Source organism: Triticum aestivum, chromosome 1B (genome assembly GCF_018294505.1).
Source record: "Triticum aestivum cultivar Chinese Spring chromosome 1B, IWGSC CS RefSeq v2.1, whole genome shotgun sequence".
NCBI lineage: Eukaryota > Viridiplantae > Streptophyta > Magnoliopsida > Poales > Poaceae > Triticum > Triticum aestivum.
This window is the reverse complement of record NC_057795.1, coordinates 529,857,661-529,881,525: the sequence shown is the minus strand read 5'-3', so window position 1 is coordinate 529,881,525 and position 23,865 is coordinate 529,857,661. Positions and strand designations below refer to the sequence as shown.

The following is a 23,865-nucleotide window of genomic DNA, read 5'->3' as shown; positions in this document are numbered from 1 at the left end:
TGGTAGGATGAACTTTTCACAAAGCTGCAGGCGCCATTACTACCTGGTAAAGATCAAATCTCATTTTGGCAGACTTGTGCTCCCTCCGTCCGACAAGTATTTTCGGACGGAGGGAGTACATAGCTTCGCCGTTGGTCTTTTGTCTTTGAAAAACAAATGTTTCAAACAAATGTGTTTGGTTACGGGAGAGCTCCAGAACGCCCGTTCCACAACGTTCGGATAGACGAGACATACTGTTCAGTTCGACCCACCGACAAATGGGGTCCACGCCAAGCACATAGAAAAGCCTTTGTGGCGGAGCTGCGTGAACCAGGTAAAAGATTCAATTTCTCGCGTGAACCAAGTCCTTGTGAACCAACCAACCAACCAACCAGCCCCAATCCTCGCCTCGGCTTCTCCGGTTCCCTTCCTAAACCCTCTCTCCCCTTCGCTTGCTAGGCTGCAGCTAAGCTACCCCTACCAGATTACCCCCGCCAAATCCACTACCGCGGCACCGCCTCCTCCGGCGAGATGCTGCGGCCGCTCCGCCGCCTATCCGGCCCCCTCCGCCGCTCCCTCTCCACCGCCTCTTGGCGCCCCGCCTGGGCCATGATTTACCGGATCTCCACGGCGGAGGAGTCCGCGGCCGCGCGGGGCGTCTCCCTCGCGCTCGCCCCGCCCCCGCTCGCCTCCCGCGTCTCCGTCCCAAGGCACGCCTTCGGTCTCGACCCGCTCCCGGACACGGCCAGCTCCGACGGCCAGCCCTCCAACTTCTTCGACTTCGGCAGCCTGGCCCCCGAGCAGGGCTCTCCCCAACCGGCCAGCACCCTTGTCGATATCTTCGGCAGCGGCGTGCTCGCCGCGAGCAGCGACGGCCTCCTCCTGCTCGGCACGTTCAGGAACCGCGCCGACCCCACGGGGATGTTCGAGTACCAGGGCCCGTCCACCGCCCCGTTCGAGGTCCTCGACCAGGCCTACGCTCGCTCCTACTGCTGCGACATCATGAGGCTCGCGCGCTTCGTCTGCAACCCCGTCACCGGCGAGATGGCCCGCCTTCCGGACTTCGACGGCACGGAGGACGCCTTCACCGCCTCCACGGGCCTCCTCACCCAGGCCGACGGTGGGCACGGACCACCCAGGAGGTACGCCGCTGCGCAGCTCAGCTTGGTCGGCGATGGGCGGCGTTTCCTGCTGCGCCGGCTCTCCTCGGAGACAGGGGAGTGGGACGAGCTGCTGCTGCCGTCCCCGCTACCGGCTGGGCGCCTCATGTACATGAACCACGAGGTGCTGGACTTCGGAGGGCGGCTCTGGTGGGTAGACGTGAGCTGGGGCGCCGTCAACGTCGACCCGTTCAGCGACCGGCCCGAGCTCTGCCTCGTCGAGCTGCCGGGAGACATCATGCTTCCTGACCAACAGGGCGAGGCAGAGATGAGGCAGCTCCTCCAGCACAGGCGCATGGGGGTCAGCGACGGCAGGCTGAGGTTTGTGGAGGTTTCCAAGGACGAGCCCTTCAACATCAAGTCGTTCATGCTTGATGAACAGAGTGGCCGCTGGATGCTGGAGCACATGGTGACCTGGAAAACTCTCTGCCCCGGAGGCAAGGTGGCGCCTATGATTGCTGCTATCGATCCGATGAGCGCCGACTTAGTGCATCTCACTGTGCCCGTGGGCAATGGATATTTTGTAAGTGTTGACATGCGCTGGAAGAGGCCGGTTGAGTGTGTGGACTTCGGAAGTGGCGTTCATCCAAGCAAGTGCATCTCAAGTTTCGTTCTGCCATGTGTGCTCCCCTCATTTCTCGGATCAAGCCCGATTCCAGGTGATTACAGCGACCCATTTCTCTGTAATTAGAATCATGTCTATCTATGTGTATGAGTACTGTCTTTAGTTGCAATTGAATGTGCTATGGCTGTTGACAATGCAGTTATCACTTAGTCACTAATGACCATTCCATAAGCTGTAATTAAGTTATCCCACTTATGTCCCTGTTTTTTTTTTGGGGGGGGGGGGGGGGGGGGGGGTTTAAACAATGCATTGGTCGCTTAGCCGCTAGTATATCATTCCATAAGCTCCTAATCAATGACTATAATGTGTCGATCGTATCCAAAACCATTATCCCATTTCTGTTCCTGTTTTTTTTCCCTTGGGTTTAAAACAGTCCAAATACTTGGGAATGGGACCTTTCTCTGATTTGAAACTTACAAATCAAGGATTTTCCTTGAAACATATTCCCAGTGGTGTAAGTGATTTCCCTTTTGAACTGAAATCTGTACAAGGTTCTGGTTGCTTTGATGGTACACTGTATGTTCTACGTTAATATTTCCATATTATATAATTTGGTTTTAGAAGGTAACCTCAGGAGGTGTATCATTTATTCCTTGTAATAATTCCTCTGCAGTGCTCAATTGTTATTTTCAATTAATTGTTAGTGTGATATCGCTTATGGGTATATATGGTGCTGAATTCTTGAGAACCTGCTCTAACTACCATATTTTCACTAGCTTAATTCTTGTAAACGATGCATGGGAATCTATACTGATGTAAATTCCGTAGCATTACTAGTGTCATATTTACTTGTTTGACTACATTGTGTATAGATCGCATTGAGCTCGCTTCAATTTGATTGCTAGGATATAGACATCATTCTGATTCTTAGATGGTTAAAGTGTCATATTTACTTGTTTGGCAACATGGAATACAGATCGCACTGAGCGGGCTTCAATGTGATTGCTAGGATATAGCCGTTATTCTGATTCTTGGACGGTTAAAGCGTCGTATTTGCTTGTTTGGCAACACTGCATATAGATTTGATTTCCCATTTTCTGAATGGTTGCGATGTCATACTATATGAAACTAGTTTATTATGATGTTTCTCTTTCTACCTTGCATCCTCTTTTTCTGTGACTACTTGTCGAGGTATTTTGAAAATTTGGTGATATTTCTTTTGATATGGCATCAGCGCTGAAATGTCGGTGCATATAAGATTAGATAATCATTGATAAATGGCTTGATGCTGTGATGATAAGTGTCGTATCTCTTGTTTATATGCAGCTGATAGAATTGGTTTATGCCCCTTTCTGATGGTCATGTGGCTTGTTTGGTTGCAGATATGCATCCGCGGAGGCTATTCAGCTATGCCACAAGCTTCCAGCGCAAACAAATACCGGTCATTCGTCAACTTCTGTAAGTATCACACAAGATTTTCAGTACTTGGTTGGGGTGGGGTGGGGTAATGTATAGTGAAATGTTTTAACTATATACAGTTCTGTACTTACTGGTTTCAAACATTAGCGGTTGACACAATGTATGCATTTCATTGCCAGGTTCAGTCATGAGTATGAGGCGAAGAATGAAATATGGTGTCCTTTTGAGCAGATGCTGGTGAAGGGAAGTATGCTGAAGAGCCTTGTTCCAGGCGGGCTTATAAGGGTAGAAGATATAATCCGCAATGGCCATTACAGTACTGGGAAGCTGGCACTCCTATCTCTTCGTGATTTAGTAGATCTAGCAACTGTTAATCTGATGAGAGGCGTCAATGTTAGTGAGCTTATTGTCTTGGAAAACCTATTGTGGGCTCCCTCAGCTCGGGGCATTATGTTCAAGCATACGAATCTAATCAACAATGGAGAAGAAACTGGGTGCCCCTATCTCTCAATTTATGAGCTTTTCAAACTTGCAGTTCTCATAACAACAGGAAAGCCAATCGAGGAAGTAAATTTGCCCGCTGATCTCGCACACTTTCTACACTATTTACAGAGAGCAACCAACATAGATAAAAGATTGATTACAAACCACTCAGCCACCAGATTTCCGGAGGAGAGGATTCAGAGGAACAAGTCATACAATTATCTGTTTCGGACTGAATTCAAGCACTTTTATGCAACGCCAGCTGCAGCGCGAAGTTACTACGTGTTTGAGGCATTGGGGCTAATCTTCCCCCAGGAGCTGTTAACACCTGCAGGTCTTCATCCATTGATCGATTATTGGGCTTCTTACAATCAAGAGATGATCCGTCAGCAGTCTGGAAATGGAGTCATCCTGACCCATCAACGCCCAATTGTTGTTCCTCGATTTAATACTGTTTATGAACTCGGAAACCGGTTGATTGCACTCTGTAGGGATCCCTTTGAACATCCCTATGGACCATTATATGCTGATCCATCATATGCTGATCTTTATCCGTACCTTGAGATGGGCTACAGCATTTTTCAAATAGAGCAGCTAATAAATCACCTAATTCCACTGTATGGGCCTACCGCCGATGAACAAATTCTGGTGCACAAATTGTGGGATAATGTGTTCACTGGTCAGCGGCCACTGCCCCCACATGCTAATTGGACTGATATAAGTGGCGTGCGGAACCAGGTATGTCCTTCTATCATTTCATCTATGAATCTCTAAATTGTCAAACATTCTTGTTATAAGTGCCTTTTTGGTGTTATAATCTCATGAACACTGCAATTATATCATGTGTGTGCTCTTTTCAAAGTTATATGGTGGTATGATAGCATGCATGACACTCCAATGTGATGTTTGTGTTCATTATTTTGCTGTCATCAAAACAGTTTTGGAACTACATGCGATTATTGTATCAGTCGAAATCCAAAACATGGCGAATTTGCTACATGTTACAGTTTCAGCAAACAGCAGAATATACTCTTGATTTAATTTTCTATACCGAATGTGTAGCAGGGATGGATCCGTTTGTCTACAGCTTAAATTGTAGTGTATTTATTTTGTTACATGGTCTTGGTATTGAGGAAGTATATGCTATCTAAGTGTTTGAGTTCTGTCTTTAGTTGCAGTGGAGTGGGCTAAGATTGTAGACAATGCAGTGATAAGATATCATTCCACAAGCTGTAATCAATCATATCCAAAACACAAATTATTATCCCCACTTCTGTCCCTGTTTATTTTCTTGGGTTTAAACAATGCATTCTCTTAGCCACCAATATATCATTCCATAAGCTGTAATCAATAGTATCCAAATGGAATGGGACAATTCTTTTATTTGAAACTTCCAAATCAAATGTTCTCCTTGAAACATATTCGTGGTGGTGTAAGTGATTTAGCTTTTGAACAGAAACTTTTACAAGGTTCTGATTGCTTTGACAGTATAATATGTTCTACTGTACATTATATTTCCATATCTATATAATTTAGTTTGAGAAAGTAACTTGAGTAGTTGTATCCCTTTTTTATAATTCCTCTACACTACTCAATCGCTACCTGCCTCTAATTATTATAGTGACATCACTTATGGGTACGGTGCTGAATTCTTGAGAACCTCCTATGATCATCATATTTTTTGCTATCTTAATTCTTGTATGCGATGCACATGAATTTATACTGTTATATATTTTGCTACATTAGTATCGTTGCTGCTTCTGTTCAAATTATAGTATATTGATCAAATTAACCTTTTCAGGCAAGATGAACGCCGAGAAAAACAAGACTTTGGCAGATGTTCTTGTTCGCTTAGACATCCCATAGGAAGGATGAAGGTACCAATTCCAGCTGATGATCTCTCTCCACTTTGTGTTAGCTCATGCATGCTTCTTTATTGATCAATAGTTGTATAATCCATTCACAATTTTAGGATGGTGCATTCCTGATACAAGTTCTCTTACTCAATCCATGCAGTTTATAGACTGAAAAAACAATTACTGCAGTTATTTTCAACAGGTTCTGTGTAGTTTCCAACATATTGCTTATAGTGTCTGGTTTGGTGCTTTAATTCAGCTAGAAAGGCTTTCTGGGAAGACTAGTAACACATATTCACTCCATAGAATAGTTATTGAGTGCTACCTGAACTTTGTATTCCGTTCATATTCTTTTGGGAGCAACTTGCCACGCTGCCAATAGTTATCGGGTGTGTCAGTATGAACTTTCCATCCCTCCATTCAGGTGTATTAGTGTTTCTGAACTATCAGGCACAAAGGATGCCTAGCCTTCTTCATCAGGTGATCACTGTATTAGAATCTGAAGGACATTTAGCCTTGTCATTATGATGTCCGTTGTCTTCCCTTTTCCTGAATATTATAACAAGCTGATTAAAACCTGAAACTGAAGCTTGATCTTTCTTAAAATTGACCACAGTCTAATTTTATGCTACAGTCAGGCCTTGGATAGAAAATAAACGTGTTATCCAGGTGACCAGGTGATATTTCACTATATTATTTCAGTTTTAGAAATGCACATTGATGGATTATAGTAGTGTTTCTGTTTACTGAATTTCGTTTTGCTGTTTTTCCGTATCACTCATTCTGTTGACATGTTTACTCAAATGTGCCTAATGTTTCTTATTTTTGTTTTCAGGTTTCTCAAAACTACTGCTCTACAATCAATTATGAAGTTCTTTTTTGTGGGGTGATCAATTAGGAAGCTGATGGTGGTAGCTTACCGAACTCTCATTTTGGGGGAAATCTGGAGATGTCTTGGTCTGATGGAGTTTCGTGATCAACTTACTGCATCCAGTTTCGAGGGCAAGTCCTGGAGATTTTGTAGGCCATAGGTTCACAGCAGAGCATTCCAGCAAATTTGCAAAATTAACCAGCATGTAACGTCCATCACCGAACGTTGTGTATGTTGCGTTTAGTAGCTAGGTGATACATTCTTAGGGAAATATTGCTGCTTGGACATGTTTAATGTTGGGAGAAAGCTTATTTAGGGATCTCTGTGTATGTTATCCATGCGGCATTGGCGATTTGTTCCACTTCTAATGTAGTATTAGTATTCATGTGCTCAGACGCTCAGTAATATCTGCTTTTGTGTTAATTGATGGTATATTGCTCTTGTAGCTTTACTCAAATAAGAAAGATTAAATGTCATTTTGGCTTCCGTGCGTGATGATTAGGTAGATCAAGTTCATCTGTTAAAACCAGTGAATCTATTACTTCCTGTGATGGCATAAAATCAGACGTAGGTTATGATTCAAAACGGTGGGATATGCATTAATTTGTTATCAGTTTTTCGCTACTAGAGAGTCGATTGCCTGAACGATTCACAACATACTTGTATAGTATTGGTCAACAAATTATTTATGGCGCTTTGCTTCTTTGAAGCACGTAAAATGAAACATCATGTATTCCATCATAAGGGCAACGATGACCACTGCCGCTGAGCTACCTTCCTGCCTGACACGAGAATCGCGTTTAACTACTGATTGCTAACCACTGTAGCATATCTGGCATGGACATCACTGTAGAAAATCCGGGACGGTTTAGTCCAACTGTATGTGCTGATCTTCATCCGTGCCGTAAGATGGGTTACAGCATTTTTCAAGTAGAGCAGCTTATAAATCACCTAATTCCACTGTATGGGCCTACCGCCGATGAAAAAATTCTGGTGCACAAATTGTGGGATAATGTGTTCACTGGTCAGCGGCCACTGCCCCCACATGCTAATTGGACTGATATAAGTGGCGTGCGGAACCGGGTATGTCCTTCTATCATTTCATCTATGAATCTCTAAATTGTCAAACATTCTTGTTATAAGTGCCTTTTTGGTGTTATAATCTCATGAACACTGCAATTATATCATGTGTGTGCTCTTTTCAAAGTTATATGGTGGTATAATAACATGCATGACACTCCAATGTGATGTTTGTGTTCATTATTTTGCTGTGATCAAAACAGTTTTGGAACCACAGGCGATTATTGTATCAGTCGAAATCCAAAACATGGCGAATTTGCTACATGTTACAGTTTCAGCAAACTTCAGAATATACTCTTGATTTAATTTTCTATACCGAATGTGTAGCAGGGATGGATCCGTTTGTCTACAGCTTAAATTGGTACTGTATTTATTTTGTTACATGGCCTTGGTATTGAGGAAGTATATGCTACTGCTGGTGTAGGTTTATTTCGGTATTTTTCATTTCAAATTGTATTTCTGATATTGCAATTAAGTGAATAATGTTAATTTTATTTTGGCAGGGTCTTCCTGATACCAATTAAGGGCTAGGCTGATCTCAACTGGTGCTGAAGCGGGAAGAGAAATTTGGAGGTCTTGTCAGTTACTACATGAGTTAGGAATTTCTCTTAGAAACAAAATCATCGGTCTAGTCAGTTGAATGAAGAAGTCGCACTGGCTATGAACTGATTGTGAACGCTCATTTTTCAAGCATTATGAGCGGTGGCTGAAATTGAAAATTTTGCAATGACATGGAGCAGTAAACAGATGCACAGAGGGTGATAACATTGTAAATATAGAAGTCTGTCTGATAGTAACTGAAAGTGCCACATTTTAACGCGTCGTTCCTGGCCAGCCGGCGGGCCTGTTGATTGTTTTTCAACGTTCATTTCTACTGTTCCGTGTAAACTTTTGTTACACCTCTTGTTTATCCTATATAAATACTTCATCGTGCGTGCACGATTCTGGCTTTGCGAGCGGCCGCGCGTGAGCCGTCAGATGTGGCTGATGGACTGCGGCGGCATCGTGCGGGTGAGCGAGTCAACTGGGATTGGACGAGCGGTGCGACCTCCTTTCTCATTCTCTCCTCCCGCAACCGAGTCACCCCTTGCTCTTATACCTCAACGAGGGAAGCACCAGCCTTTTCCTTTTCTTCTTACTAGCAAAAGGGCCCGTGCGTTGCAATGGAAGAAAAAAAATTCATAATTTCAAATGGTCATGATCACATTTCGTTGCATCACCGAGATACAATATCTCTCTCAATTTCTCGAAATCATGAACATTTTGAAATTATGAACAATTTGTTAAACTCATGCACATATTTGAAATCGCAAACAACATACTATTACAAATTTCTGAACATTTTCTACAATCAAGAACATTTTTTCAATTTATGAATATTTTTTGCTATTTACAAACATTTTTTAAAAATTGTGAACATTTTTAAGCAATTTTCCTGAACTGGCAAACATTCTATAATCGATGAAAATTTTTAGAAATTGGGTGGAATAGTTATTGAATTTGACGAACTTTTTTTGATTTAGCGAACATTTTTGGAAATGCCCGTGCCTTGCAACGGAAAAAACTATCAAGTTATACATGTGTGGTAGATATAAAAAAGTATGAATCAAATTCACAAAGTATATACAAATCATGTCATGATGCGATAAGACACTTTTAAAATGTAATTTCAAAAACGAACAATATGATGCTCATCAAGACTTGATTTTTTAAGGCGTCACAACAAAATATTTTGTGGCTGAGCAAACTGCATTGACGGACCCTGCCTGAGCTATACTGATAAATAAAGTGTCTCGTCTGGACTTAGCGTAGCGGTGTTTACCATAACCACTATTGTGATATGAAAATAAGCATAACTGTGTATGGAAGCAAAATAGACATTTAGTCATTTTAATATAGCTTACAAAAACAAACCCTTAGAAAGTTATGTCAATTTTGTTGGGTTCAGCGTTGTACAAAACACGGAAACCCTTTTTTACCCAACGCGAAGGACTAAATAAAATCATAAAACGAGCTATATAGATCTCTTAATAAAACCTTTATGGAACCTACAATTAGTTTTGTTCATTATTTACGGATGTGTTTTAATTTTTGTGAACATTTTCTAAAAGCTGATGGACATGATTTTTAAATTCCTGAATATGCTTTGAATATTGGCTCATTTAAAAAAATCATGAACATTTTTTATTTCATGAAATCATTAGAAATCGTGATTTGTTTATAATATGTGAGCAATTTTTTAAGTCAGGAACATTTTTTGATTTTTAGAATATTTTTTAAATTCACAAACAGTTTACCATTTTCCTATTTTTTTCAGAACTCGCAATTGTTTGATATTTTGGAAATCCGAAATTAATTTTGAGATAAAAACCAAAACAGAAATAAAAAAGTAAAAAGAAATAAAAAATAGGGGGCGCCATCAATCCGAAATTTATTTTTAGGGAAAAAACAAAATAGAAATAAAAAAACATATAGAAAACAGGGGGCGCCACGACCCGCACATGGGCTGGCCCATTACTGCGCTTGGTAAAAAGAAAGAGAAAAAGCGTGAGAACCAGGGATCAAACTCTGGTCTCCTGTGTGGAGCATCGTTGCCTCAGCCATCGCGCTGCTCATGCATTGGTCCTATTATATCATATCCACCTTTAATAACAGAACCCTGGAGCGATATTAGAAATTAAAAACGAATCGTTTTTGCCACTTACGGGTGGCATTGGTGGGTAATTATTGTCAACTTCGAGGGTTGTTTTTATGACGTACGGGCAGAAACCCAATTCTCTTTATTATTAGGTAAAGATTGCCAATTCAGTACTAAGCAAGTTCTAACAAATTGACTATTTGTGTGATAAATTCTTTGAGTTAACTTGCTATTTTCATGAGAAATAAAATTGACAAGTTGAATTTGGAGATTATTTTCTTCTTGCAAGAGATCCTGTGGGAAAGGTGTTGCTAAATTACTTCCACGCGCACGAGAGAAGCTCTGCCAGCACGCACATCTAGGGTTTTCGTCGCCGCCACTCCCTTGTCGGACAGCGGCAGCAAGATCGTTTGGATTCAGAGAGAAGACTAGGTTTTTTGTGTTGCGTTCAACCTGCAACTTTTCTTGTTTCTCTTCTCTGTTATTTATACTGCGATTACAGAAAGATAAGGAGAGTGATCCGAGCTTCACGGCCATGCCATCCCACGTCCACTCGCCACCTCCCATGACGCCGCCATGCTCGCATGAGCTCGTGCCATCCCACGATGCGCGCACAGCGGCCTAACTAACTTAGCTAAAAAAACTAAGAATCGGTCAGTGCACAAACAGGCTCATGCACTAGCCGTTTTATTCCTAACTGAATTTAACTGACGACTAAACTAGGCGCAGGATTACAGAGACAACAAATCCCCCCTAATCCTGACGCCCTGGCGAAATCTCCATGACTCCAAGCTTGAGCCTCATCTCCGTGAATCTTGTACGGCCCAATGCCTTGGTAAGAACGTCGGCGAGCTGGCCGTTGGTTCCGATGTGCTCAACGCCCACCTTGCCTTCCACGACCTTCTCACGAATGTAGTGATAGCGAGTGTCAATGTGCTTGCTACGCTCGTGATGGACTGGGTTTTTGCAAAGCTCGATCGCGGACATATTGTCTATCCGCAGCTTCACCGTTGTCGGAGGTTTGCCGATCAGCTCCCCAAGGAGTCGACTCAGCCACACCCCTTGACACGCCTTTGTCGCCGCCGCAATGTACTCCGCCTCACAGGACGAAAGGGCGACAACCTTCTGCTTCTGCGACGTCCACGTGATGATGCCTGAGTTGAGGAAGAAGACGTATCCAGTCGTGCTCTTGCGATCGTCGAGGTCACCCGCAAGATCGCTATCACTGAACCCTGTCAGAACAGGATCCGGTGTCTTCCCCTTCAGATAGCAGTATCCATATCCCGTTGTTCCGCTGATGTAGCGCCGCACTTGTTTCACCGCAGCCCAGTGTGCCGTCGTAGGAGCCTCCATGTACCTGCTCACCATGCCAACGGCGTGCGTGATGTCAGGCCTGGTGTTGCAGAGGTACCGAAGGCTGCCGACGATGCTCCGAAAGCGCGTGGCGTCGACGGCGTCACCAGGGCTCCCTTTGCACAGCTTCAGTCGCGCTTCCATCGGCGTGTGGCAAGCGTTGCAGTCATGTTGGAGATATGCCCTAGAGGCAATCATGTATGATGATATTTCCTATGTGTTTATGAATAAAGATAGTCCTTGGACATTATCAATGATGTGTATCAGCAAGTACGTGACCTGTTTGTGGGACTATGCATTGTATGATGACTGTTCTAAAAGGTCCCTAGTCGAAAGGGCTGTGTGGATGCGCAACCGACTAGACTAGCATATGACACGGTCGATGGCTTGGTCTCACTAGCCATGGAGCATTGGATGCTAACCGGATAATATGGACTTGGAAAGGTCTGCTCGGATTCGACGTAGTCAGATCCGAGTCGAGATAAGGTCCGAGTCGGACAGACCCAACTATGAGACGCAGCGATATGTCATCTTTGAGTCTCTAGTACAACATACGTTCTATGTCCTAAGACCTGAGCTGACGCGTGTACTCGAGATGGTGACAGACTTTCTTTGGGCCGACCAAACGCTACTCCGTGACTGGGTACTTACAAGATAGGTTTCGGGTTTGTCCAGTCCCATGCTGCGAGACATGGTCGAGCAAGATGGGATTTGCCCCTCCGATCAGGAGAGATATACTCTAGGCCCCTCGTGTGATCCGACCAGGATAAGCATGGCCATGCGAAAGAGATTATGAGATAATCCGGTTTGTGGTCGATATCACTGGAACGAGAAAGAGGTCGGGCTAGCACAAGGATGATAGTCTCGCCTTGAGCCCGACAACATATATCGTGTGGCAAAGGGAACAGAAGTATGATGTACAGGCTCGCCTAACCAGCTTCATGGTCTGCTTGGTGTTAGGCATGCCTTGCTAGAGGCCGCTACCAACCGTGCAGTTCGGAGGTGATCCGAACTGCGACCAAGCCGACTTGAACCTAAGGGGTCGCGCGCTTAAGGGGAGGAACCTACGAGGTCGGATCCGAGGACACTGGTCGGATGTGATCCGAGCTGTATTCGGATTGTGGCCGAGTAGACTTGTGGGCTTTAGGGTCCATGCGAGGCCCAAGTGTTGAGCCCGCGACGGACGCCTATATAAAGTGGAGGTGCGGCACACTCATGTAGTTGATCGCTTTGGCGCTGTCACTAGGGTTTGCATGTGTTGTGAATAGCCACCTCCACTCGCCGCCGACTGTGTGATCGGACCTAGCAGTCCACCGCACGGTGTTCCTCCCGCACGCGCAGATACCGTTAGAGGCGGTGCACTTGCGCCGCTCCGGCAAACTTGTACGTGGGATCGGACGACCGGCTGTTCGAGGGAGATCGGACGAGTTGGAGACGATCCACGCGAACGCGCTGCCCCAACTCTTCTTCCGCTGCACGGCACTGCGCGTCTAGTGGTAACGAACTGTGATCCATCTCCCATAGCATGTTCCTGTTGTTCTGTGCGTAGGAAAATTTTAATTTGCAGTCGACGCACCCTACCGTAGAACCCAACAGTGGTATCAAAGCCTCTGCTATGGGATTTGGATTCAGATTGTATGCATATTAGATATGTGGAGGCAGCAGATGAGATCTGTTGTCCTTGATGATATCGGCTATGTGCACGGTTGATGAGATCAATTGCACATGGGGATTGAAGAGGCTATGTTTTCTGATGATCGGAGTCGATGAGGTCGTGACACAACCTACCCCTACCGGTCGGTATCCGCCATTGGGGTTAACAGTGAAACGTAAACCCGAATTGTACTCGCGATGATCGATAAGATCGGTGAGATCAGAAAATTCGGCGTGATCGGAATTCAGATGTGATCTGTGATTTCCGAAAACATCGGGCGCTGCCCGCACCCGTGAGGGGCGCTGCCCCTTCGAACCCCGCCCGCTAACCGGCTAGCGGGACCGACGTGTGCGTAGCGCCGTGTATTTCGTACCCGACACACAAACCGGTAGAATACGATTCTATGCATAACTTTGTTTTGCAGGTTTGATGTGAATAGTATGGCTCATGTGTATGTGATGCATGTGTGTAATTTATACGTGGCCTACGTGTCATGTTTGTCATCCGGCAGGAGCCAAAGTGCTGTCATTGTATTGTATAACGACCTGCGTGTCGACTTGTGACTCTATGTAAAATTCATTACTAGTTGTAGTAGTTGGATAATAGAGATCAGGTTGGTGGCTTGGCGTCCCGGTGTGACAAACAAGATGGAGTTCGTAGATGGTCATCGGAGTCGGTGTCGACCTGGAAGAACGTCCATGAAGGAGCCATACTATTTCACAATATGTGTTTATTTGTGATTGTTATGCTTCTTTGTTTCTATGCATGTTAGAATGGTAGAATGATCCCTCATGAATATCAAGCAAATTGCCATCCCCGATGTTGCACCTTCGCACGTCAAGTACGTCCAGTAGTGGGCTCATAAAATTGGGGTGCTGCTGGATGTCCTTGAACTGAAGAGTTCGTGTCGGACACGGACATGCACTGCATCAGGTTAACTTGACAAGGCTATCAAAATGGTTTTGGGCCTTGTGGCAAAGAAGATTGGGAGCCGGGGTATGAGATACCTTCCCGACCGACAGGAGTCGTATAGAGATGCGATTAGCAAGGAATTGCTTACCGGATAGGTATGTTGGCTAGCAGTGATGCTAAAGTTCACTAGGATCCTGAATCACTGAAAGTTTGCGGTGTTGGGGAACGTTGCAGAAAATAAAAGTTTTCTACGCATCACCAAGATCAATCTATGGAGTCATCTAGCAACGAGAGAGAGGAGTGCATCTACATACCCTTGTAGATCGCGAGCGGAAGCGTTCAAGAGAATGGGGTTGATGGATTCGTACTCGTCGCGATCCAAATCACCGATGATCCAAGCACCGGACGGACGGCACCTCCGCGTTCAACACACGTACGGTTGGGGAAGACGTCTCCTTCTTCTTGATCCAGCAAGGGGGAAGGAGAGGTTGATGCGGGGGAAGAGGGAGGCGCCAGGGGCTTGGGTGCGCAGCCCTCCCTCCCCCCTCTTTATATAGGGGCCCTAGGGGGCGCCGGCCCCCTAGAGATCCAATCTCAAGGGGGGGGGGGCGGCCAAGGGGGGGACTTGCCCCCCAAGTCAAGTGGGGGCGCCCCCCACCCCTAGGGTTTCCAACCCTAGGCGCAGGGGAGGCCCAAAGGGGGCACACCAGCCCACCAGGGGCTGGTTCCCTTCCCACTTCAGACCATGTGGCCCTCCCGAATAGGTGGCCCCACCCGGTGGACCCCCGGGACCCTTCCGGTGGTCCCGGTACAATACCGGTGACCCCTAAAACTTTCCCGGTGGCCGAAATTGGACTTCCTATATATAAATCTTCACCTCCGGACCATTCCGGAACTCCTCGTGACGTCCGGGATCTCATCCAGGACTCCGAACAACTTCCGGGTTACCGCATACTAATATCTCTACAACCCTAGCATCACCGAACCTTAAGTGTGTAGACCCTACGGGTTCGGGAGACACACAGACATGACCGAGACGACGCTCCGGTCAATAACCAACAGCGGGATCTGGATACCCATGTTGGCTCCCACATGTTCCATGATGATCTCATCGAATGAACCACGATGTCGAGGATTCAAGTAATCCCGTATACAATTCCCTTTGTCAATCGGTATGTTACTTGCCCGAGATTCGATCGTCGGTATCCCAATACCTCGTTCAATCTCGTTACCGGCAAGTCACTTTACTCGTACCGTAATGCATGATCCCGTGATCAACTACTTGGTCACATTGAGCTCATTATGATGATGCATTACCGAGTGGGCCCAGAGATACCTCTCCGTCATACGGAGTGACAGATCCCAGTCTCGATCCGTGTCAACCCAACAAACACTTTCAGAGATACCTGTAGTATACCTTTATAGCCACCCAGTTACGTTGTGACGTTTGGTACACCCAAAGCACTCTTACGGTATCCGGGAGTTACACGATCTCATGGTCTAAGGAAATGATACTTGACATTAGAAAAGCTCTAGCAAATGAACTACACGATCTGGTGCTATGCTCAGGATTGGGTCTTGTCCATCACATCATTCTCCCAATGATGTGATCCCGTTATCAATGACATCTGATGTCCATGGTTAGGAAACCGTAACCATCAATTGATCAACGAGCTAGTCAACTAGAGGCTTACTAGGGACACGTTGTGGTCTATGTATTCACACATGTATTACGATTTCCGGATAACACAATTATAGCATGAACAATAGACAATTATCATGAACAAGGAAATATATATATAATAATAACCATTTTATTATTGCCTCTAGGGCATATCTCCAACAGTCTCCCACTTGCACTAGAGTCAATAATCTAGTTACATTGTGATGAATCAAACACCCATAGAATTCTGCTGTTGATCATGTTTTTCCCGCGGAAGAGGTTTAGTCAACGGATCTGCGACATTCAGATCTGTATGCACTTTGCAAATATCTATGTCTCCATCTTGAATATTTTCACGAATGGAGTTAAAGCGACGCTTGATGTGCCTGGTCTTGTTGTGAAACCTGGGCTCCTTGGCAAGGGCAATGGCTCCAGTGTTGTCACAGAAAAGAGTCATCGGCCCCGACGCATTGGGAATAACTCCTAGGTCGGTAATGAACTCCTTCATCTAGATTGCTTCATGTGCTGCCTCCGAGGCTGCCATGTATTCCGCTTCACATGTAGATCCCGCCACGACGCTTTGCTTGCAACTGCACCAGCTTACTGCCCCACCATTCAAAATATACACGTATTCGGTTTGTGACTTAGAGTCATCCAGATCTGTGTTGAAGCTAGCGTCGACGTAACCCTTTACGACGAGCTCTTCATCACCTCCATAAATGAGAAACATATCCTTAGTCCTTTTCAGGTACTTTAGGATATTCTTGACCGTTGTCCAATGTTCCATGCCGGGATTACTTTGGTACCTTCCTACCAAACTCACGGAAAGGTTTACATCAGGTCTGGTACACAGCATGGCATACATGATAGACCCTATGGCTGAGGCATAGGGGACGACACTCATCTTTTCTCTATCTTCTACCATGGTCGGACATTGAGCCGAGCTCAATTTCACACCTTGCAACAGAGGCAAGAACCCCTTCTTGGACTGATCAATATTGAACTTCTTCAATATCTTATCAAGGTATGTGCTTTGTGAAAGACCTATGAGGTGTCTCGATCTATCTCTATAGATCTTGATGCCTAATATATAAGCAGCTTCTCCAAGGTCCTTCATTGAAAAACACTTATTCAAGTAGGCCTTTATGTTGTACAAAAGTTCTATATCATTTCCCATCAAAAGTATGTCATCCACATATAATATGAGAAATGCTACAGAGCTCCCACTCACTTTCTTGTAAACGTAGGCTTCTCCATAAGTCTGCATAAACCCAAACGCTTTAATCATTTCATCAAAGCGAATGTTCCAACTCCGAGATGCTTGCACCAACCCATAGATGGAGCGCTGGAGCTTGCACACCTTGTTAGCATTCTTAGGATCAACAAAACCTTTCGGCTGCATCATATACAATTCTTCCTTAAGGAATGCTGTTTTGACGTCCATTTGTCATATCTCATAATCGTAGAATAAGGCAATTGCTAACATGATTCGGACGGACTTCAGCTTCTCTACGGGTGAGAAGGTCTCATCGTAGTCAACCCCTTGAACTTGTCGATAACCCTTAGCGACAAGTCGAGCCTTATAGATGGTAACATTACCATCCGCGTCCGTCTTATTCTTAAAGATCCATTTATTTTCTATCGCTCGCCGATCATCGGGCAAGTTTGTCAAAGTCCATACTTTGTTTTCATAGATGGATCCTATCTCGGATTGCATGGCTTCAAGCCATTTGTTGGAATCTGGGCCCGCCATCGCTTCTTCATAGTTCAAAGGTTCACCATTGTCTAACAACATTATTTCCAGGACAGGGTTGCCATACCACTCCGGTGTGGAACGTGTCCTTGTGGACCTACGAAGTTCAGTAGTAACTTGATCCGAAGTACCTTGATCATCATCATTAACTTCCTCTCCAGTCAGTGCAGGCACCATAGGAACATCTTCCTAAGCTGCGCTACTTACGGGTTCAAGAGGTAGTACTTCATCAAGTTCCACTTTCCTCCCACTTACTTCTTTCGAGAGAAACTCTTTCTCCAGAAAGGACCCGTTCTTGGCAACAAAGATCTTGCCTTCGGATCTGAGGTAGAAGGTATACCCAATGGTTTCCTTAGGGTATCCTATGAAGACGCATTTTTCCGACTTGGGTTCGAGCGTTTCAGGTTGAAGTTTCTTGACATAAGCACCGCATCCCCAAACTTTTAGAAATGACAGCTTAGGTTTCTTCCCAAACCATAATTCATATGGTGTCGTCTCAACGGATTTAGACGGTGCCCTATTTAAAGTGAATGTAGCTGTCTCTAGAGCGTATCCCCAAAATGATAGCGGTAAATCGGTGAGTGACATCATAGATCGCACCATATCCAATAGAGTGCGATTACGACGTTTGGATACACCATTACGCTGAGGTGTTCCAGGCGGCGTGAGTTGTGAAACAATTCCACATTTCCTTAAGTGCGTACCAAATTCGTGACTTAAATATTCTCCCCCACGATCTGGTCGTAAGAACTTTATCTTTCGGTCACGTTGATTCTCTATCTCACTCTGAAATTCCTTGAACTTTTCAAAGGTCTCAGACTTGTGTTTCATCAAGTAGACATACCCATATCTACTTAAGTCGTCAATGAGAGTGAGAACATAATGATAGCCTCCGCGAGCCTGAACGCTCATTGGACTGCACACATCAGTATGTATGATTTCCAACAGGTTGGTTGCTCGCTCCATTGTTCCGGAGAACGGAGTCTTGGTCATTTTGCCCATGAGGCATGGTTCGCATGTGTCAAATGATTCGTAATCAAGAGACTCCAAAAGTCCATCAGCATGGAGCTTCTTCATGCGTTTGACACCAATGTGACCAAGGCGGCAGTGCCACAAGTATGTGGGACTATCGTTATCAACCTTACATCTTTTGGTATTCACACTATGAATATGTGTAACATCACGTTCGAGATTCATTAAGAATAAACTATTGACCAGCGGGGCATGTCCATAAAACATATCTCTCATATAAATAGAACAACCATTATTCTCGGATTTAAATGAGTAGCCATCTCGTATTAAACAAGATCCAGATACAATGTTCATGCTCAAAGCTGGCACTAAATAACAATTATTGAGGTTTAAAACTAATCCCATAGGTAAATGTAGAGGTAGCGTGCCGACGGCGATCACGTCGACCTTGGAACCATTCCCGACGCGCATCGTCACCTCGTCCTTCGCCAGTCTCCGCTTATTCCGCAGCTCCTGTTTTGAGTTACAAATATGAGCAACCGCACCGGTATCAAATACCCAGGAGCTACTACGAGACTGGTAAGGTACACATCAATTACATGTATATCACATATACCTTTGGTGTTGCCGGCCTTCTTGTCCGCTAAGTACTTGGGGCAGTTCCGCTTCTAGTGTCCGCTTCCCTTGCAATAAAAGCACTCAGTCTCAGGTTTGGGTCCGTGCTTTGGCTTCTTCCTGGCAACTGGCTTACCGGGCGCGGCAACTCCCTTGTCGTCCTTCTTGAAGTTCTTCTTACCCTTGCCTTTCTTGAAACTAGTGGTTTTATTGACCATCAACACTTGATGTTCCTTTTTGATTTCCACCTCCGCTGATTTCAGCATTGAAAATACCTCAGGAATAGTTTTCACCATCCCCTGCATATTGTAGTTCACCACAAAGCTCTTGTAGCTAGGTGGGAGCGACTGAAGGATTCTGTCAATGACCGCCTCATCTGGGAGGTTAATGTCCAGCTGGGACAAGCGGTTGTGCAACCCAGACATTTTGAGTATGTGCTTGCTGACAGAACTATTTTCCTCCGTCTTACAACTGGAGAACTTGTCAGAGACTTCATATCTCTCGACCCGGGCATGAGCTTGGAAAACCATTTTCAGCTCTTGGAACATCTCATATGCTTCGTGCTGCTCAAAACACTTTTGGAGCCCTGGTTCTAAGCTGTAAAGCATGCCGCACTGAACCAGGGAGTAATCATCACTACGCGACTGCCAAGCGTTCATAACGTCTTGGTTTGCTGGGGCGGGTGCGTCACCTAGCGGTGCTTCTAGGACATATGCTTTCTTGGCAGCTATGAGGATGATCCTCAAGTTCCGGACCCAGTCCGTATAGTTGCTACCATCGTCTTTCAGCTTGGTTTTCTCTAGGAACGTGTTGAAGTTGAGGTTGACATGAGCGTTGGCCATTTGATCTACAAGACATTTTGCAAAAGTTTTTAGACTAAGTTCATGATAATTAAGTTCATCTAATCAAATTATATAATGAACTCCCACTCAGATAGACATCCCTCTAGTCATCTAAGTGATCCATGATCCGAGTCAACTAGGTCGTGTCCGATCATCACGTGAGACGGACTAGTCATCATCAGTGAACATCTTCATGTTGATCGTATCTTCTATATGACTCATGTTCGACCTTTCGGTCTCTTGTGTTCCGAGGCCATGTCTGTACATGCTAGGCTCGTCAAGTCAACCTAAGTGTTTTGCATGTGTAAATCTGTCTTACACCCGTTGTATGTGAACGTTAGAATCTATCACACCCGATCATCACGTGGTGCTTTGAAACAACGAACTTTCGCAACAGCGCATAGTTAGGGGGAACACTTTCTTGAAATTATAATGAGGGATCATCTTATTTACTACCGTCGTTCTAAGCAAATAAGATGCAAAAAATATGATAAACATCACATGCAATCAAATAGTGACATGATATGGTGAATATCATTTTGCTCCTTTTGATCTCCATCTTCGGGGCGCCATGATCATCACCGTCACCGGCATGACGCCATGATCTCCATCATCATGATCTCCATCATCGTGTCTTCATGAAGTTGTCACGCCAACGATTACTTCTACTTCTATGGCTAACGGTTTAGCAATAAAGTAAAGTAATTTACATGGCGTTATTCAATGACTTGCAGGTCATACAAAAATAAAGACAACTCCTATGGCTCCTGCCGGTTGTCATACTCATCGACATGCAAGTCGTGATTCCTATTACAAGAACATGATCAATCTCATACATCACATATATTTCATTTATCACATCCTTTTTGGCCATATCACATCACAAGGCATATGCTGCAAAAACAAGTTAGACGTCCTCTAATTGTTGTTGCAAGTTTTACGTGGCTGCAATAGGGTTCTAGCAAGAACGTTTCTTACCTACGCCAAAACCACAACGTGATATGCCAATTTCTATTTACCCTTCATAAGGACCCTTTTCATCGAACCCGATCCGACTAAAGTGGGAGAGACAGACACCCGCTAGCCACCTTATGCAACTAGTGCATGTCAGTCAGTGGAACCTGTCTCACGTAAGCGTACGTGTAAGGTCGGTCCGGGCCGCTTCATCCCACGATGCCACCGAAACATGATAAGACTAGTAGTGGCAAGTAAATTGACAACATCTATGCCCACAACAAAATTGTGCTCTACTCGTGCATAGAAACTACACATAGACCTAGCTCATGATGCCACTGTTGGGGAACGTTGCAGAAAATAAAAATTTTCTACGCATCACCAAGATCAATCTATGGAGTCATCTAGCAACGAGAGAGAGGAGTGCATCTACATACCCTTGTAGATCGCGAGCGGAAGCGTTCAAGAGAACGGGGTTGATGGAGTCGTACTCGTCGTGATCCAAATCACCGATGATCCAAGCGCTGAACGGACGGCACCTCCGCATTCAACACACATACGGTTGGGGAAGACGTCTCCTCCTTCTTGATCCAGCAAGGGGAAAGGAGAGGTTGATACGGGGGAAGAGGGAGGTGCCAGGGGCTTGGGTGCGCAGCCCTCCCTCCCCCCTCTTTATATAGGGGCCCTGGGGGGCGTCGGCCCCCTAGAGATCCAATCACAAGGGGGGGGGGGGCAAGGGGGGAACTTGCCCCCCAAGTCAAGTGGGGCGCCCCCCCACCCCTAGGGTTTCCAACCCTAGGCGCAGGGGAGGCCCAAGGGGGGCGCACCAGCCCACCAGGGGCTGGTTCCCTTCCCACTTCAGCCCATGTGGCCCTCCAGGACAGGTGGCCCCACCCGGTGGACCCCCGGGACCCTTCCGGTGGTCCCGGTACAATACCGGTGACCCCCGAAACTTTCCCGGTGGCCGAAACTGGACTTCCTATATATAAATCTTCACCTCCAAACCATTCTGGAACTCCTCGTGACGTCCAGGATCTCATCCAGGACTCCGAACAACTTTCGAGTTACCGCATACTAATATCTCTACAACCCTAGCATCACCGAACCTTAAGTGTGTAGACCCTACGGGTTCGAGAGAAACGCAGACATGACCGAGACGACTCTCCGGTCAATAACCAACAACGGGATCTGGATACCCATGTTGGATCCCACATGTTCCACGATGATCTCATCGAATGAACCACGATGTCGAGGACTCAAGTAATCCCGTATACAATTCCCTTTGTTAATCGGTACGTTATTTGCCCGAGATTCGATCGTCGGTATCCCAATACCTCGTTCAATCTCGTTACCAGCAAGTCACTTTACTCGTACCGTAATGCATGATCCCGTGATCAACTACTTGGTCACATTGAGCTCATTATTATGATGCATTACCGAGTGGGCCCAGAGATACCTCTCCGTCATACGGAGTGACAAATCCCAGTCTCGATCCGTGTCAACCCAATAGACACTTTCGGAGATACCTGTAGTATACCTTTATAGCCACCCAGTTACATTGTGACGCTTGGTACACTCAAAGCACTCTTACAGTATCCGGGAGTTACACGATCTCATGGTCTAAGGAAATGATACTTGACATTAGAAAAGCTCTAGCAAACGAACTACACAATCTTGTGCTATGCTCAGGATTGGGTCTTGTCCATCACATCATTCTCCCAATGATGTGATCCCGTTATCAATGACATCTGATGTCCATGGTTAGGAAACCATAACCATCAATTGATCAACGAGCTAGTCAACTAGAGGCTTACTAGGGACACGTTGTGGTCTATGTATTCGCACATGTATTACGACTTTCGGATAACACAATTATAGCATGAACAATAGACAATTATCATGAACAAGGAAATATATATATAATAATAACCATTTTATTATTGCCTCTAGGGCATATTTCGAACATGCGGAGGGATGCTGACTTCAGTGGGAGTATTTCTGTTTAGGCTTGAATTACTCTACATAAACACATTGCTTAGTGATTGCATATTTTCTGTTGTAGATCAATGGCACCACCTGCTCAACCCAACGTTGCATTGAAATCAATTCTGGAAAAAGGATAAACTGAATGGAACAAACTTTACCACCTGGTATAGAAATCTGAGAATTGTTCTCAAGCATGATAAAAAGGAACATGTTCTAGAGGATCCACTTCCAGGGGAACCTGCCGATAATGCTAATGCCACAACTAAGAATGCCTACCAGAAACTCGTTGATGAATCAACGGAGATCAGTTGTCTGATGCTAGCTTGTATGGAGCCCGATTTGCAACGACATTTCGAAAATGTTGAGGCTTACGAGATGATCGAGAGTCTCAAGAGCATGTTTCAGACAGAGGCTAGGACCGAAAGGTTCAACGTCTGGCGATCCTTGATGGATTGCAAGCTGAAGGAAGGTGATCCACTGCGCCCACATGTGATCAAGATGATCGGACATGTGCAAGCTTTGGATCGTTTGGGCTTCCTGCTCGTGGATGAGCTGGCTACTGATGTTGTTTTGGGTTCTCTTCCGCCCAGCTATGGACGTTCATCTCGAACTATCATATGCATGGCATGGATAAGAAGCTCACTGAATTGCATGGGATGCTCAAAGTGGCAGAGCAAGATATTAAGAAAGGCACACATCAAGTGTTGATGGTGCAAAAATCGGCTAAGTTCAAGAATAGTTGGTCCAAGAAAAAGGCTAAGGCAAAAGACACGGAGACGGTAACCTCCACCGCTGCATCGAAGTCTGGACCGGACTCGAAGAACGTTTGCTATCACTGCAAGGAGATCGGTCACTAGAAGAGGAACTGTAGAAAGTGGCTTGCAGAGCATGGCAAGAAGGCCGGGAATGTTGCTTCAGGCAAAGGTACACTTGTTGCATATGTTATAGACATTTACCTTGCTGACATACCTAGTAGCTCTTGGGTATTTGATACCGGATCGGTTGTTCATATTTGCAACTTGATGCAGGGGCTGGTAAGAACTAGGCATGTGGCACAAGGGGAGATTGACATCAGGGTCGGCAACAAAGCAAGAGTTGCTGCGTTGGAGG

At 45.2% G+C, this 23,865-nt stretch overlaps 1 protein-coding gene across 1 annotated transcript; it reads left to right on the top strand.

Moving 5' to 3' along the window:
* Positions 1-387: 387 nt before the first annotated feature.
* LOC123136645 (uncharacterized) lies at positions 388-6,756 on the top strand. The gene is made up of 5 exons (XM_044556079.1): positions 388-1,798; positions 3,087-3,162; positions 3,303-4,344; positions 5,408-5,483; positions 6,298-6,756. The coding sequence occupies exons 1-4, from the start codon at positions 511-513 to the stop codon at positions 5,414-5,416; spliced, it is 2,415 nt and encodes an 804-aa protein (XP_044412014.1). The 5' UTR covers positions 388-510; the 3' UTR covers positions 5,417-5,483; positions 6,298-6,756.
* The last annotated feature ends 17,109 nt before the right edge of the window (positions 6,757-23,865 follow it).